Below are 16,179 nucleotides of genomic sequence, written 5' to 3' on the forward strand. Positions count from 1 at the left end.
GGATTCTTTTTTCAGGAAAGCCGATTCTTTTAGAATAATATCTTATCAACCTGGCACCTACGCTACCCCCGCACCCCTTGCCAGCTGCTCCCAGATAAACATTTGTCTTCTACATACAATATACTCCTACACTTATTTGTTCTTATTTTTATCTTTATAGTACCGTACAGTATACAGTTTTCTCTTTATTAAGAAGACAAATTCTGTGGTTACTTACATATAACACTTTACAGTAAATAACAATCATCTCGGTGACAAGAGTTGTTGACAACCAGACTTAAATGTCTGATTTTCAGCCCAGAGAGTTCTGTTTCATATTTTTTATTGTTGATGTAATATTCTTTTAATAACTTTGTTATTCACTTAAAGACCTTAATTGTTGAAGTGCAGTACTGTAATAACATAACAACAACTGATTTTCTTTAATCAGTTCAGATAAGCAGTGTTATCTCCACCTCCTCCCCCCTCCCCATATATATTTTCTTTTTTTTCGGACTTTCGAATTTTTTGGACTGGGGTCTGCCACAATTATTCCAATATATTGAGGTTCTACTGTATTCTGTACACAACAAACATTCCCAACTCTCTTGCAGAAAAAGTTTAAAGTTGGATTGTGTCAGTAGCCACATCCTAGAAAACAACACTTTCATTTTGGGCACGAATAAAATCGGAAGGTGACGACAAACTGCTGTATGTTGTCTTACACAAAACATGATTCATATACAGGCATATATAGATTTTCAATCAAAGCAAATACTGCCACACTCAAACAGCATTAACTGTTCACCCTCTCACCACCATGGGGTCTGGATGAGTGGCTGATGGAGATGCAGATAAGCTTGGTGGTGACCATGCTGCAAGGCCAACTGAGCTAGCCAGTCTTTGGGTTTGGTCAGGATTTAGGTCCATCTTGTATATGCAAAGAAATATTTACAACAACGGCTACTTATCCTCAAAGAGTTTTATGATATGGTGGTTGCATATCATAAAACCTTCTCCTTAAATACTGTAATATACATTTTTTATGATGTTGTCTCTACTGTTGTTTGTTTTTTAGGAGTTTCAACTGCCAGGTTTATTAAGCACCATTTACCAAGTAATAATGTCTACAACAAAACACATTTGAGAATTAACTACGAGAGTATTATTCTGTGATTTATTGATTCACTATTAACCTACAATTATAAACACATGTAACCTTCTATTAACTAAACAAAGAAATCAATACAATACCAATATGCCACAGATCTTGTGATAAAATGAATCTCACTCAGGTCCCCAATTTTTTTTGTTTTATTTATTGTAAATTTTGAAATTTTCTCAGAGGAATCAAAATTCCCTGCAATGGTATCAGTCACTGACACCCTCCACGTCTAGTTGTCACACTCTGTAACCGACTCACAGTGAGGCTCCACACCGTCTCTTACAGCCTAATAATCTTAACCCCATACTGTACCAAGTTTATCTTACAGATTATTAATCATCCCTCAGTTGCATGTCATCATCACCCACTAGTAGACTTACCCTTGTTCCATGAATCCTCATGGCCTGTTGACCCATCTGGGAGAGCTTCTCACGGTAGAGCTGCGCTGCACGTGAATTATATTTCTGTTGGGCATCTGTAGTTGTGCAATTATGTTGACGGAAGAAAGTTCCCTGCAGGTATGAAAGACGCGAGTTCAAGCTCTAAGCAACATTTACTTATTTCCTATATTTTTCAACCCTATTCCTTTTTTGTGTGGGCCAAATATGACAAAATAACAAAAACTTAAAAGTTCCTAAATCCGTGACACATTCGGCCCCAAGGATTTTGAATAAAGAATTCTCAACCTCTACCAGGATATTGACTCCGCAATTTAGCAGTTCAGTTTAAAATGAAAAAGCTGAATGTACTGTATGTCTCTTACATATAAAGAGCTACTGTACAGTACAGTATTATCAATACTGTACAGTGATTTCTACAAGGGGGAAAACTTACAGCATTAGTATTACCACCAAGTTGCATATTCCGGAGTTGTAACCACGTCCAGTTTATGTCTAGCTGGGTTGACCTTACAAATGTCAAATGCACTCCCAGGTTGCGATGTACAGCTGAACAATCGATGCATATGAATACACCGTAGGTCACCGAAGCCCAGGTGGGGTTCTTGGCACTGCAGTCGAAACATACCTGTAAGCATCAGAGGAGGTTGAATTATATATCTGCTTTAGGTTTGGTATAAATAACCCAAGGGGTTTGGGTTTATCATAACCAGTGATTAGTCTCACTTCATTCCCTATAGCCTTTCACAAATCACTAGATCAAATTAATTTCAGGATATTTAAGACATCAGTAAATTAAACTATGTACAGTATAATCAACTCTGGCCCACTGAAGTGACATGACTTCAACAAACACACATCTTATCCATATACAGTAGTACAATACAACTAATCTCTATATTACAAGTATTTCAGCTTAAACATGAAATAAACAAACACACAATAATTATGCAGTATCCCTAAACAAAACTATTCTGTACTCTATAATGAAGTGAACATTCTTGACCCATCTTAAAGCTCCATGCAGCTAACCAACCCAATAACAACTACAAAAACAAAACAATTCATGACCGATATATAATATGGTATAATCGTCCCTATCTTGACATATAACATGACTTGGAACATAGAGGAATACTAGGGGGAAAAAAGTTTCCCGAGGGCTGCATCAGTGTTATAAGAATGATTATGATGAGAAATAAGTGTGAGTATGGTTCAAAAGACCAAGATAAGTGAGATATCTCAGGTAAGATACAGTAATGTCGATTTGGTTCTGTATCAGGCTGTACAGATTATGTGGAGTATTTACTTGTCCCAGGTGAGTAACTTTAAAAATGTACTTGTCTGGATATTTTATTTTAATTGCCCTAACAAATTTTCTGAAGAAATTTGCTTGCTCAGAACTTTTTATGGGAAAAGTTAAATAAACATATTAAAACATTCAAATAGATTGTGTTTATCAACTCCCAGATCACATGTGTCCTTCTAAATGGTGTCAGTGGCTGTAACCCTTCTCATGTAATGTCATAATACCAGTCATTTAACCTCACACAACCTGTGTGGAGAGGCAGAACCTGTCATCACCTACCTAACTACCTCTTTTGCTTATAATCTAGTGTCAGTGGTGGTAACACGTATCATGTGTGGTCATTAGTATTCCAATCACCTCATGTCTACAGCCTCTTACCTTGGTGGTTACTTTGAAATGTTGACAATTTGACACCGACTGACTAGAGGCAGATTGGCGGCTTAATTTAGGGATAAATTACCTGCACCTGCCATAGGTCACTAATCTTAGTACACTGATAACAAGCAGCCCAGTGACAGACATCCCTGGCTAAACATGTACAGCGAAGTGAGGTAACATAGCATCTGACATATTCCTGTCTAGGTATGTATCCTCTCAAAATATTAGCTTGTCCACTGGCCAGGCATCTGGCATATGGACACTGCTAATATGCACAGCCTGTTCTGTACTTAAGCTTATGACTTGAACATTAGCTTATTTTATATAATTTTTCCTAGATTTTAAATTTTTCCTGCAACTACTGTAGTAGTAGAGCAGTGCTACTCAAAGTGGTGGTACACGGACCAGTGCCACTAGGCGAGCCATCTGCTGCCGGTCCGCGACGAGTTTCCAGAAAAGAAAGAAACAATAGTATAATTTAACAGTAACGCATCCAGGGCGAGAGCCAGTGCCACTTAGGTCAAATATCCCTTAACAAATTTAGAGTGGATGACAGCTACACGAGAATACGGTAGATGACATTATGAAGACCGCAGAGGTCATTTGTCCCACTGGGGAATTGAGTACAGTATTATATAACACCTGACCTCAATGAGGTCAGGTGTTATCCTCAAACTCCTGACACGAGGTCCTCAGGTCAGGCTAGGCGGAGGTAAGCACTCACAGCCTGTCAAGTTAATATCATCCAAAGCACAAATGTGGAAAATGTAAACAAATTCCACAAAATTGGGAGATTCAGACTTAGGCAAAAATTTAGTCTATCAGTATTCCTTCGAATATATGGCTCCTTCACCAGAACATCAAAAGCAAGAACACCATCAATGACAAACACAGAAAACACGAAAAAAAAAAATTGACACACTGTTGTCTCCACCATTGGTTACACAAGGTAAGCTTTTTATAGTATTAGGACTTTTAAATGTCTGAAAAGGTAATTTTTTTTATTATAGTGTCAGACATCCAGCAAATTTTAGGATTTTAAGTTTCAGTTAGGTTAGGTTGAAATTATGTTTTTCCGATTGTTTTTTGTGTGTTTTGGTCAATTCTGATCTTCATTTCTATTGCAAAATACAGCACTACTTTTTTATATTTTCCCTCAACCAAAACCCCTGGTTCCAACTGGGGGTACCCCTTTATCTTTGGATAAGGGTGGGGGGAGGGGGTAGCTCAAACAGTAGTGATTTACTGTAGAAATAAAGATTAGAATCGTTCAAAACACATAAAAAACCATCGACAAAACATAATTTCAACTTTCAAATAGGTGGATGACCAAAACGATAATTTTACCTTTTTTGTGTGCGTGTTTTAACCCCACATTTTCCCTCATCTTCATTACTAGTGTAAGTGGTCATATCTCCATAAATATCCATCTCCAATGGAAATAAAGATAACATTCGTTTATAACAGGAAAAAAGCACAAGAAAAACCTATTTCAGTAATTAATTTCCCATCAGGGTATGAAATGAATCTAACTCTGAATATTTGAAATATCTCTCTGTTCACTTCCCTCAAATAGTGCATTAAATTGCACAGAATATTACATAGAACACAATAATTGGTATTTTTGCATTTATACATTCCACATCCCTACCACTAATCTATTATCATATTCTAATAAGACGTCTAATTATAAGATCATTTTCGTCTATTACATTACCGTCGCAAATGCATAATAACGGAGATAGCATATCCAAAATTTTCTCTATTTTCTTCCATTAATCTTCTGCCATTATCACCTACCTCACCTCTCACACTGCGTGTCTCCTTCATAAATCATCACGTGCATGTGTTCCCATACACGTCCCGCGAACAATCAAAAGCGTTTTTTTTTTGCAACCAATTAAAATGATGTGGTTTAATTCACGGTACAGTATTTTTGATCCAATCAAAATCGATTTTTATTTTGGATCTCTCATATTTCCAAATTCAAATTCATTTCCCACCATGGAAGTCTGCGATGGGTGTCACTTCAATTATATGGAGCTGATTGTGAGTTTTTGGGAAAAAAACGAAGAAACTATAGCATTTTTTCGATCACATGGTGTTCTTCCAATCTCAGTGAAGTGTTCTAAGTGCAAGACTGAATGTAAATATCACAAAGACCAACATATGTGGCGTTGTGTAAGAATCTCAGAATCCAACGACGAACAAGAACCAGCCCAGTAAGGTAAGAAATAGGTGATTCCATTATATGGTGAGAGTCAGTTAGGTTAGGTTAGGTTTGGTTTTTCTAGTGTTTCTTGGTGTATTTTTTATTCACTTAGCCATTATTTTCTTTTCGAAAAACGTCCCACGAAAAAAAAAATCTATAAAAAAACCGGTCAATTTCCGACGGAAATGAAGGTCATATTCTGTCTCAACACACACAAATACACTAGAAAAATATATTTTTTACTTTCTAACAGAGTGGAAGGTGGAAGTGCAAATTTACCCCAATAATTTAAACCAGACACCAGCTGTTTTATCACAAATTATTTTTTTTCCTGATATGACTATTGGATTCTGTATACACAGTCTTCACGACAATATATAAACGGTAACAATAAATAATAGCTTTGAGGACAAGATTACGTGCGGAAAATTATTACTTACTAAAATTACTAACACTACTTCACTGAAGCTAACAAACATAAAACCTGAAACACGACGGTTCTTATAACTTAAGACGTGTCAAACTAAATATTTCCTCTCGTGAACTAAAGTGAGTTAAAAATGCCGCCGATATTCTACTTATCGTAATAAAAAGGGAATAAGGTCAGTCGTTTTTGTTTAATGAGTGAGGGAGAACAAGTGTCAGTGCTTCAACTACCAAACATCGATTGTCACAGTTGTTGTGGCGACATGACATAACTTGAAGATCATTTAAGCAACAATGTTGATTATGTCCTTCTCTATTTCTACAACTTACTTTATTGGTTGGTATCGCTCTGAGTCGCTTAAAAGTAGCCTCAATATCACTTTTTGAAGGTCCATTCTCTGCCATTTTGGTTTAGGGACTGACGTGTGTTTGTTTACGTCATCTGGTGGTGACTCTGGGCTCAGCCACAGGGGACACCACCTCCTGCCCCGCCAACCTTTAAACACCTTTAATCCCAGGCAATGGAAAACACAAACCCCCACAGTTGGGTTCGGTGGGCTGATATTTTTGTGGTTTGTTTTTCCTTCCCTTCATTTTTGTTAGATTCAATATTCCCTTCTTTTGTTGGGTATTTGTTGCTTATGTATTTTGACACAAGCCTGATCCTGGATGGGGTCAACGGGCGCCCATGATCCCTCTATTCAATTTCAATTTCAATTGTTTATTCCTTGATAGAGGAAGCGGGATCCTAGTGCTGTCACTAGGTACCCCTGTACAATGACACCAGAATCATCTGGCAAGTGTGAAAAGTATATACAGTATAAATATTATAAAGGGGCTTACTAAAGCCTAAGGAAGGAAGGATGTTCCTTTAACACATAATTAATATTATTTACAAAATATCTGGCCAGTATTGGGAGGATCATCGTGTCTCCGTCAGGGGGTCGTGGAGTGGTGGTCCAGCAGGCGTCACGGAAGCGTTGTGTGTGGGGACATCTTAGGAGGTAGTGGATAAGGGTGCGGCTGTCGGGTCTTCTGCATAACGCACAAGAGCGTTGCTCAGGGGATGTGGGGATACCAATCTCCCAAGCAAAGTCATACCCGATGATGATACGGGCAGCAATCACGTCCCCCTTCCGCGACCCTTTCCCGTAGACGTACGAGAAGTCAGGAAGTTTACGGAGGACATCGTACCATGTGGGCGGGGAGTCCAGGGGGATGGCTGCTTCCCGAGCTTCTCTCTGTTTGCGGCGGATTTGGGTCCTAATCTGTAAGAGTGTTCGAGGAACAACGTAGTCAGGTGTGGCCTTGTTGCAGCCAGTCTTGGCAAGGTCATCTGCTGCCTCATTCCCCAAGATACCGACATGACTAGGTATCCATAGGAATGTCACAGGACGGCCTTCATCCTGAAGTGTGGATGTTAACCCTCGTATTCGGAGGATGAGGTCCTTATTTTCCCCAGATCCAAATGCGATCCCGTCGAGAGCAGACCTGGAATCGCAGCAGACAAGCAAGGGGCAGAAACCATCTGCTTCTTCCTCAGCGAGAAGGGCAGCAAGGAGGGCTATTAGTTCAGCCTGAGTGGAGGATGCCCCGTCAGAAACTCTGAGAGACAGTTTGATAGGCTCAGGGCATGAGGACGGGAGATGTAGACACCAGCCCCGGCCCTACCTGTAGCGGGGTCAACAGAACCATCAGTGTAGAGGACGACCCTACCTGGGGACCAGTGAGCGATCCTGGAGAGGTGGTATTTGCAGAGAATAACAGGGTTCACCTGGGATTTCGGGAGCGGTCCACTGAGGGCAATCACTTCAGGTTGAAAATCCAGCCAGGGAGAAGGAGACGAACCAACAGCAGGGGTGACAACAATATCAGGCAGGAGGTCGTGTTCCTGAAGGGCTCGGATGAGTGACCCTCGCCACTGTCTTCTAGATGGAGGTCGGTCTCGGACAGCAGTAGTCAAGTTGGTTTGGACATAGTTGCCCCTAGGATCCCGTAGAATGGAAACGGCAGTTTTTAGGTAAAACTCCTGGACACGATCCTGTAAGGGGGAAAGACCAAGTTCGGTATATAGAGAAGTAGAGCGTGTCCACTGAGGAGCCCCAAGGATGATACGAGCAGCTTTCCTCTGGATAACTTCGAGACGGTTGACAGCAGTCCGACTAATGTTGACGAGGGCAGGGGCGGCGTAGTCGACACAGGAACGGACAAAAGACTTGTACATGGTGAGAAGTACAGGGATGCTGGCACCAAGGGAACCCCTGCACATGGTAGAGAGGGGAGCGAGACGCCGAAAACATATGTCTCGAAGATAGCGGACTTCAGGGATCTGACAACGTGTGCGAGTTACATACACACCCAGGTATTTTGTCTCATTAACCCAGTCCAAGGGCGTTCCTGATAAGAAAAGGGGTGGAGGTACAACACGACCGTGCCACATGGCTTTTGTTTTCGCAGTTGAAAGAAGGAAACCAAGTGAATCACACTCTGGAGACCAGATCAAGGGCTTCCTGCATGCTGAGGTAGTCAGGGGCTTGGAGGAGGACATCGTCGGCATATCCTGAGTGGACAACTTCTGTCGGCCACGGGAGTGATGCAATGGAGTGCATGAGAGTGTTAAACAAGGTGGGACTCAGGACTCCACCTTGAGGGGTGCCGAGGTTCATTTCTTGAACAGGAGACATAGAGCCTTCAACGCGAACCCGGGCCTGACGTCCAGTGAGGTAAGAGGCGATCCATTGTAGAAGTCTCCCTTTAACCCCTAACCGTGCAAGTTCAGCTAAAATGAGGGCAGGCTGAGCCGTATCAAAGGCTCCCTTGATATCAAGGAAGACGGAGACGCGGGCAGTCTGATTGCAATAAAAGGAAGCAATGGAGTGTGCTGTGCTGCGATGTTGAATGAAACCATTGAGGGAGTTGTGGAAGCCGCCTATGGTGTGAAGAAGGCGACGATGGAGTATCCTCTCCATCATCTTGCAAACACAGGAGGTAAGACTAATGGGTCGATATTTCCCAGGATCTCCCGGCTTAGGGATGGGGATAATAGTGGCATTTTTCCAGTTGGACGGGAGAACCCCATGTTCATAAGACATATTGTAGAGAGCAAGCAAGGGGCCGTTAGGAATATTAGTACAGGCGTTGAGGACGGAGTAGGTTATCTGATCATCCCCAGGAGAGGTGTCTTTTCTAGAGCGACGAGCACTGTCAAGCTCGAACTGTGTGATGGGATGATCAGTGGGGGCAGGGGAGGTAAGAGCAGCACGAACAACAGGCTCAGACGCATCGATGCGGGCCTGCACTGCCTCCTGCATTGGATCTGGAAGTGCCTCAGGGGAGGAAGCTCGTGCCCAGTCCTCCATTAAAGAGCAGGCAAGGGAGGCGGGGTCAGGGTGGGGAGGAGGCCTCCGTCGAGTACCCCGTATAGCATTAATCCGATTCCATACATAAGAGGGTGACGACTGGAACGATAGAGACCCCGTGAAGGATAGCCAGTCCGCCTCACGTATCCGACGGCGCTCCTGAGTTGCAAAGGAGCACCAATTTTTGAAGTCTTCCCAGTCCTCTGGAGACCGAGACCTCCGTATGGCAGAGTGGAGATCACGGGTTACCTGCCGGAGATGTCTCATGGCAGGGATACGATACCAGTAGTTGGTGGCACTTCTGGGGTGACGGGGAGGGCGTGGAGGGGTAGCGCGATTGACAGAGTCATACACGGCATCAACAAAATCAGCGCTGTAAGAGTCAAGGGACTGAGGGACAACATAGGAATCCGCCCAGGTAGAAAGGTATTGGGTAAAGGAAGGAACAGCATCTTGTGTGAGACGAAGGCGAGGGGATCGATAAGGAGTTGATGTCGGGGCAGAGAAGGAGAGCCTGAGATGGGTAGTAACGGCAAGATGGTCACTATACAGAGCAGGCTCGGTGCAGACGGTAGGATGAAAGGAAGTATGACCGTTCAATAGTAAGCCAACATCAAGGAAACTATGGGGGAGGCGAGTAGGATCGTCAGGACAAAGAAAGCGAACATCATCATCCCCATTAAGAAACTGTGAGAGATGTGATCCATTAAGGGTACATGGAGTGGGATGATCCGGAGTAAGAGTGGGATGGCGGGCATTAAAGTCGCCAAGAACAATAGTGGGAACCCCATCATGGAGGTCGTGAAGAACCTGGGGGTCCAGAGAATTACTCTTGAAATGAACATTGACTACACGAAGGGTCCGGTCACCAAGAGTAAGGGAGACAGAAAGTAATTCAGACGGGGGTCCATGTGAGTCAGGTGAAGGGAGACGAACAGATGGAATGGTGTTACGCACAAGGGTGAGGAGGCCACGAGCCTGCCCACGGTACCGAGGCAGGGTGTAAACAGAATAGCCAGAGAGGCGGAGTGGAGTAACATCGTCTGTGATGGTTTCCTGAAGTAGAGCAACATCTACTTGATGGGAGAGCACAAACTGGGCGAGGTCTGTCCGGCGAGGTCTAAGTCCCTGGATGTTCCATTGTAAGAAGAGGAGGGAACGGCCTCCGGTGTGAGATGAGTCGGAGGGGCTAGACAGGGCTCCAGAGGAGGTACCAAATTCTGTTGAGAGAAATGGAGAGGGAGGAGTGGGAGAGCGAGGGATGGATCCTCCATCTCGGGAGATGGAAGGAGGCGGGTCATCAGGGCTTGCAAAGCGCGCCCCTGTTGGGTCAGGGTGTCCAGAATGAGTTGTTGTTGCTTCTGCAATGTCGCAATTGTTTTCACAAACAAGTCGAGTTGGGTTGAGAGAAGGTTGATTTGCTTGGAGTGGCGATCCAGACGGAGAGTGATTGTTTCCATAGAACCAACTTGGTGTACCTGTGCATGAGCTGGAGGTGGCGGCGAGGATTGCCGAGGGCCCGACTGGGCATGTGGTGGTGGTAGCGACGGAGAGGGACGGTGAGGGTTCAGTTGAGTAAGAGGTGGTGGTGCTGGTGAGAGACAGCGGGGGTCCGGGTGGGCAGGAGATGGTGGTAACTGTGTGGCAGGGCTGGCAACGACCTTGTTCCAAGAACGGTAGGGAGAGGGAGGGAGGGGAGAAAGGATGGGTGGTAGGGGTGATGGAGGGGGTGGTAGAGGAGAGGAGATCAATGGGAAATCCTTGGTGGATGGAAGAGGCGGTGGTGGATAGGATTGAGGTTTGGTTGACAGGGGCTTCGTCAGAGACGAGGGCGGTGGTACAAGGTAAGTTTTCCCCGGGCGAGTGCCAGGACGCTGTGGGCAATTGGCATTCCAGGCGTGGTGACTGCCATGGCAATTGACGCACCGTGGAATAACTGGGATTTTGTTCTGAATTTTCGATTTGCATTCCACTGTGTCGTGAGGACCTGCACAGAAACCGCAGGCGACCATCCTCGTGCACTCCCAGGTGCGGTGTTTCCACGATTGGCAACGACCACAGATTTTCGGGGTTCCGATAAATCGGTCGAGAGGACAGTTGTGAATTGGTCCTACATTCACCTTCGGGGGGAGGGGGCCCACCCACCAGCCGATGAGTTCGTTGGATGGATGTTTGGAGACCGGGTTGATGCGGCGTTCCATGTCCAGTAGTTGTGGGAGAAGAGGGCGAAGATCGTCGATAGGGATCTCCCAGGGTACGTGGCGAACCATTACCTTGGTACGACGAGTTTCTGGGGTGATGATGGTGAACTTCAGCATCACCTCCCCCTGGGGAGCAGGAAAGCCCACCTGAGTGAGCAGGCGTACCGTCTCGTCCATTTGTGTGGTGACTATCACGGCTGTGGGACCTCGGCGGAGGCGAAGTGTTGAGTCCTGAAGTGGAGAGCAGTGACGGAAGAACCAGGTCGTCCGTGTGCTCAGAGGCAAGTCCCGAGGGAAGGCGAGACGACGAAGGCGCGACGGGGCAGGGAGACAAAGGGAATCCCCTATGTCCATCGTCGGCGGAGGGTCGGTCATTGAGCCACATGTAGGCTCACTTGGGGACCCTGATGACAGGAGTCCACCCTCTACAGCCCCAGAAGGGGTGCAAGGGGGAGCCGTGGCCCCTGCTGGAGACCCTGACTTCTGAGGTTTCTGCTTCTTCTTTGACGTGTCTTCAAGAAGAAAGTCGTCAGCATCACTGTCACCTACTGCCGCCGTTTCCAACGAACGGGAGCGTTTAACGGCGGGCATAGGACACGTTGGCAACACTGCAGTCAGGTGGAGTGGTAATGACGTCACACTATCACACTGCGCATGCGCAAACTTGAAAACTTTGCTCAGAGGGATCGGGTGGTAGGACCAGATGTTTTATCCCCAAAAAATGACAAAGTCCAAAAGTAACAAAAAAATATATGCCACTGTGCTGATAACTGGGTCTTACTGTAGTTGTCTACACAGGCTGGGATTGGTAGACTCTCTGAATTCGTCAGAAATACGAATTTTAAGGAGCAGTCTCTTACAGCCTTTGTTGACACTACGCACGCATGCGCGTTTTTTTTTGATCCCTCGATCTGTATTTATAAATGTAGCTCAAAATCAAAACTAGTGTGTGATAAAAGAAAAAAAGATATTCCATACGTAATCTGAGGCAGAAGAAAAAACAGGAGCAGTAGTTTTGTTCTTTAAACTATACTTTTCAGGTTTAAACTGAAAACTATCGACTCGTTCTTTATACTGTATTAATAGCTGTTTGTACTAACAAGAAACTTTCACGTGTTTCTTAGTCTAATTGCTGGTGTCTAATATACACTAGTGAGGCTTATATAATACTCAATATATATTACTTACTGAAGTTATATTGGATTTCAGTAAGGTGGACAAGAAGCTAAACCACATTAATGGATATTATTCATGTAACTAAACGATGGATTGAGAATGGTAGCAGTCGCAGTGGCTTGGTTGTATTTTATTAAACTGAACAGGAAGTGAAGATAAAGAAGGCGTATATATACAGTACGTGCACATATCTCGACGACTCAACTTAGTATGCGCAATGAATTAACAAGAGGTGTTGTGAATCAATGTCGAGACAAAGGCTTTATACTGTTAAGGCTTTATACTGTTTATGTAAGTTGAGGATATAAGAGAGTGTGAAGTGTCTTATTACTTTGATATTCAACAAATAATTCTATAATCATCGTTTTAATGAATTACATTCAGTATTGCCGTTGTCGTAGACATCGGGGAGGGCTGTTTACTGTTGTCTTTTGCCATGAAATGACTCACCCTAGCAAACATCTGTGCCAACACTGAGTTACACCCTGCTTGGCAGTCGTAACTACTGTACAGTATATGAAACGCCCTGCCACGGAGTGTTACGGGAACACTCACACCTTATCGCTTCCACAGTTCACAACACACTTTTCACTTACCACTTTATCTTCAATCAGATCACGCTAAGATTAGTTACTAAACCCTATATCACCTAATAATTATATAAACCCACTAACACTAACCTATACCCACAGCCCAAACCCCCAAGACACTAGTTTTTGGTCACACACACACACACACGTGATATCACATACAGTACAAGTATAAAGTTCACTTCTCGACAAGGGTTGTCAAACTTATAGTGCACTGTACTGTATTATATGCCCCACAGGCTATCTCCTTGTAGGTGATTGGGGAAACTTTCATCAATATCTTGTTGCGTATTATTGAATCAGCTGAAGATTAACCCTAGTTTATTTCACCTGAAGATTAAACTCACTAACGCTACCTGCGTGTTTCGTTAGGGTAATTTTGGGTTATTTAAGTTAAGTAAGTTAGATTAGGTTAGGTAGGGTATTCAATTTTCAGGTTTCTAGCATTCAGGTGATCCTACTTATTCAGTAGTTACGCTGTCAAACTTGATTATTTAGACACCAATCGGTACTAAAGGCCATGTTTAGTGGCATTGCTACATACTGTATATTCAGAACTCTGTAAATCGTACATATCAAGATTTATTCAAAGCTTGTATTGTACATCCGTCTTTCATAGGTAAAGATGTATAGAGGTTTATCTTCATTAGCAGAAAAGTACCGTAAAAAGTGAAATATCAAACAATCTAGTAGGAGAGCCAATGGTGCTGTAGTGGATTCCTGCCCTACAAACGCTGTTCGTCGCTGAGTAGCCGACCCCGTGAATTCCCCAGTGTATGCCTCATGGTCTAGGTCAACCAGCGCCGCCTTACATGACGGAGGTCAACTATTAAGCCACGCCTACCTCCGCTATATAAGACCTGACCTCGTGGTGACCTACCTCTCTCTTTCTACCTACACCAACCAACAAGCAACACCTCCTCCGCCTGCCTGGCGGTCCTCGCTCCCGCCGGCGAGCATGGCGACCCACAAGCTGTCCTCCTCTGCACCCTCACTAACCAGCTCTCTCTACTCAACGCTTGTAATCATGCTGCCTTCCCAGCACCAAGCTGCATTGTACATCCACTACAACATGTATACAGAGAGCACATTGTGAGTTTCCTTTCTCCATCCCATCCTGAGTGTGAACCAAACATCTCGTACCCCACAGTGCACTCTGTAGGATTCTGGCTTCTGCTCACAGCTAATCTATATGTGAGATGATGCTTGGTCCCTGTGAATATTTATGTGTGGTTTGGTGCTTAGTCCACGTGAATATCAACATGAACAATTAACAATATGTAAAGCAGACCGCACCCACACACGTATATTAACTGTATAAACTTACGAGGCGGGAGGGTAGAGAGAGAAAGACAGAGAGAGGGGCGATCACAATCAGCATATTCATGAAGCGAGATCTGAATATGGCTTGTCACTTCAGAAGATACCTAATGAAGAACTACCTGAAGAAACCACCAGTTACCTTAAAAGCCTTCCAAAAAGTTAACGGAGGTCCACCATTAAGTTTGAGGAGCTCTGGAGTACTCGGGTGAAGTGATGAAGAGCAACCAAATGTCAAAGCAAGACAGGTCTGTTACAAGGGGGGTGATAAGGTCTGGCTGTATAACCTTCTGCGGAAGAAGGGTCGGTCACCCAAGTTGCAGAGTTCATGGGACGGACCATATACTGTAGTGGAACGCCTTTCAGATGTGACCTTCCGGGTCAGGGAAGGAAGGAAGGCTCAGCCGAAGGTAGTTCATGCCAATCATCAGTGGCAGTATCATAGGCCACGGCAGTAGACCTGGGAAGACTCTGAGGAGCAGAACCTACCCCCGACGAGGACCAGACCGGAGATACTGGAAGAATTCAGGGCCGATTCGGGGAACCAGACCATGGGCCATGAAGAGGAGCACCATTCCCGCCTTTAGAATTGGACATGGCAGAGTGTGAAGTACACAAGCTGGGTGACAGCTATACTGTAGATAATAGGTGTTCAAGTATTGTGTAATTATTGTGAGCGCTATGAAGTGAAAAGACTAAGGAATTGTACGTTGGTAGTGTGCTGACTGGATATATTTAAAGTAAAGGCGGTGGCAAACTGGGCACTTTCCTCCAAACAACATGTTGCCCGTTTTGCTGGCCGCTGGCCTGACGGCCCAGCAAGCAGCAGGATTTCTGCTGTTGCGAGAAATGAACAACGGCTTGGATGGGATATTTGATGGCCGGATTAGTGATCAAATGAGCTTCATATGATTTCAAGTAAAATTTGAAATAAATCATGAAACAAAAATAAATTTAAATATTACACAGAAAACGGTGCCATGTTTCTATTTATTCGTCACTTTAAAAATTCTTTTGTATTATTAAATAATTATTCAGGGTCTTCTTTGACCAGCCAGCCGCCGTCACTTTTAAAGAAACTTCACGACACACCCTTGGTCTCTTATTCAGCTTTTGCAGACGCCTCACTTGCTTCAGCAACTGAAGAACTATAGCACAATCCTGCAAGGTCTCAAATGTAGTAATGGGATCCAGTCCTCCATTAAAGAGCAGGCAAGGGAGGCGGTGTCAGGTTGGGGAGGAGGCCACCGTCGAGTACCCCGTATAGCGTTAATCCGATTCCAGACATAGGAAGGTGACGACTGGAACGATAGAGACCCCGTGAAGGAGAGCCATTCCGCATCGCGAATCCGACGGCGCTCCTGAGTTGCAAAGGGGCACCAATTTTTGAAGTCTTCCCAGTCTTCTGGAGAGCGAGACCTCTGTATGGCAGAGTGGAGATCATGGGTTACCTGCAAGAGATGTCTCATGGCAGGGATACGATACCAGTAGTTAGTGGTACTTCTGGGGTGACGGGGAGGGCGTGGAGGAGCAGTGCGATTGACAGAGTCATACATAGCATCAACAAAATCAGCGCTGTAAGAGTCAAGGGACTGAGGGACGACACAGGAATCCGCCCAGGTAGAAAGGTATTGGGTAAAGGAAGGAGCAGCATCTTGTGTGAGAC

The 16,179-nt window shown here is 44.3% G+C and overlaps 1 protein-coding gene across 5 annotated transcripts in view; it reads right to left on the reverse strand.

The window, feature by feature from the left end:
• Positions 1 to 6,339, reverse strand: part of LOC121860199 (ADP-ribosylation factor GTPase-activating protein 2-like) — a 51,158-nt gene extending 44,819 nt beyond the window's left edge. For 2 of the 5 annotated variants that reach the window (XM_042357274.1, XM_042357275.1), the window contains exons 1-4: positions 6,198 to 6,339; positions 1,979 to 2,170; positions 1,525 to 1,656; positions 796 to 909 (exon numbers count right to left, since the gene is read on the reverse strand). In XM_042357274.1, the coding sequence (XP_042213208.1) occupies positions 796 to 909; positions 1,525 to 1,656; positions 1,979 to 2,170; positions 6,198 to 6,272 (513 nt within the window). In that variant the 5' untranslated portion in view covers positions 6,273 to 6,339. The remainder of the gene's footprint in view (positions 1 to 795; positions 910 to 1,524; positions 1,657 to 1,978; positions 2,171 to 6,197) is intronic. The other 3 variants (XM_042357276.1, XM_042357277.1, XM_042357278.1) reach the window with 3 other exon arrangements.
• Positions 6,340 to 16,179: the final 9,840 nt, after the last annotated feature.

Source organism: Homarus americanus, unplaced genomic scaffold, assembly GCF_018991925.1.
Source record: "Homarus americanus isolate GMGI-L3 unplaced genomic scaffold, GMGI_Hamer_2.0 scaffold21914, whole genome shotgun sequence".
NCBI lineage: Eukaryota > Metazoa > Arthropoda > Malacostraca > Decapoda > Nephropidae > Homarus > Homarus americanus.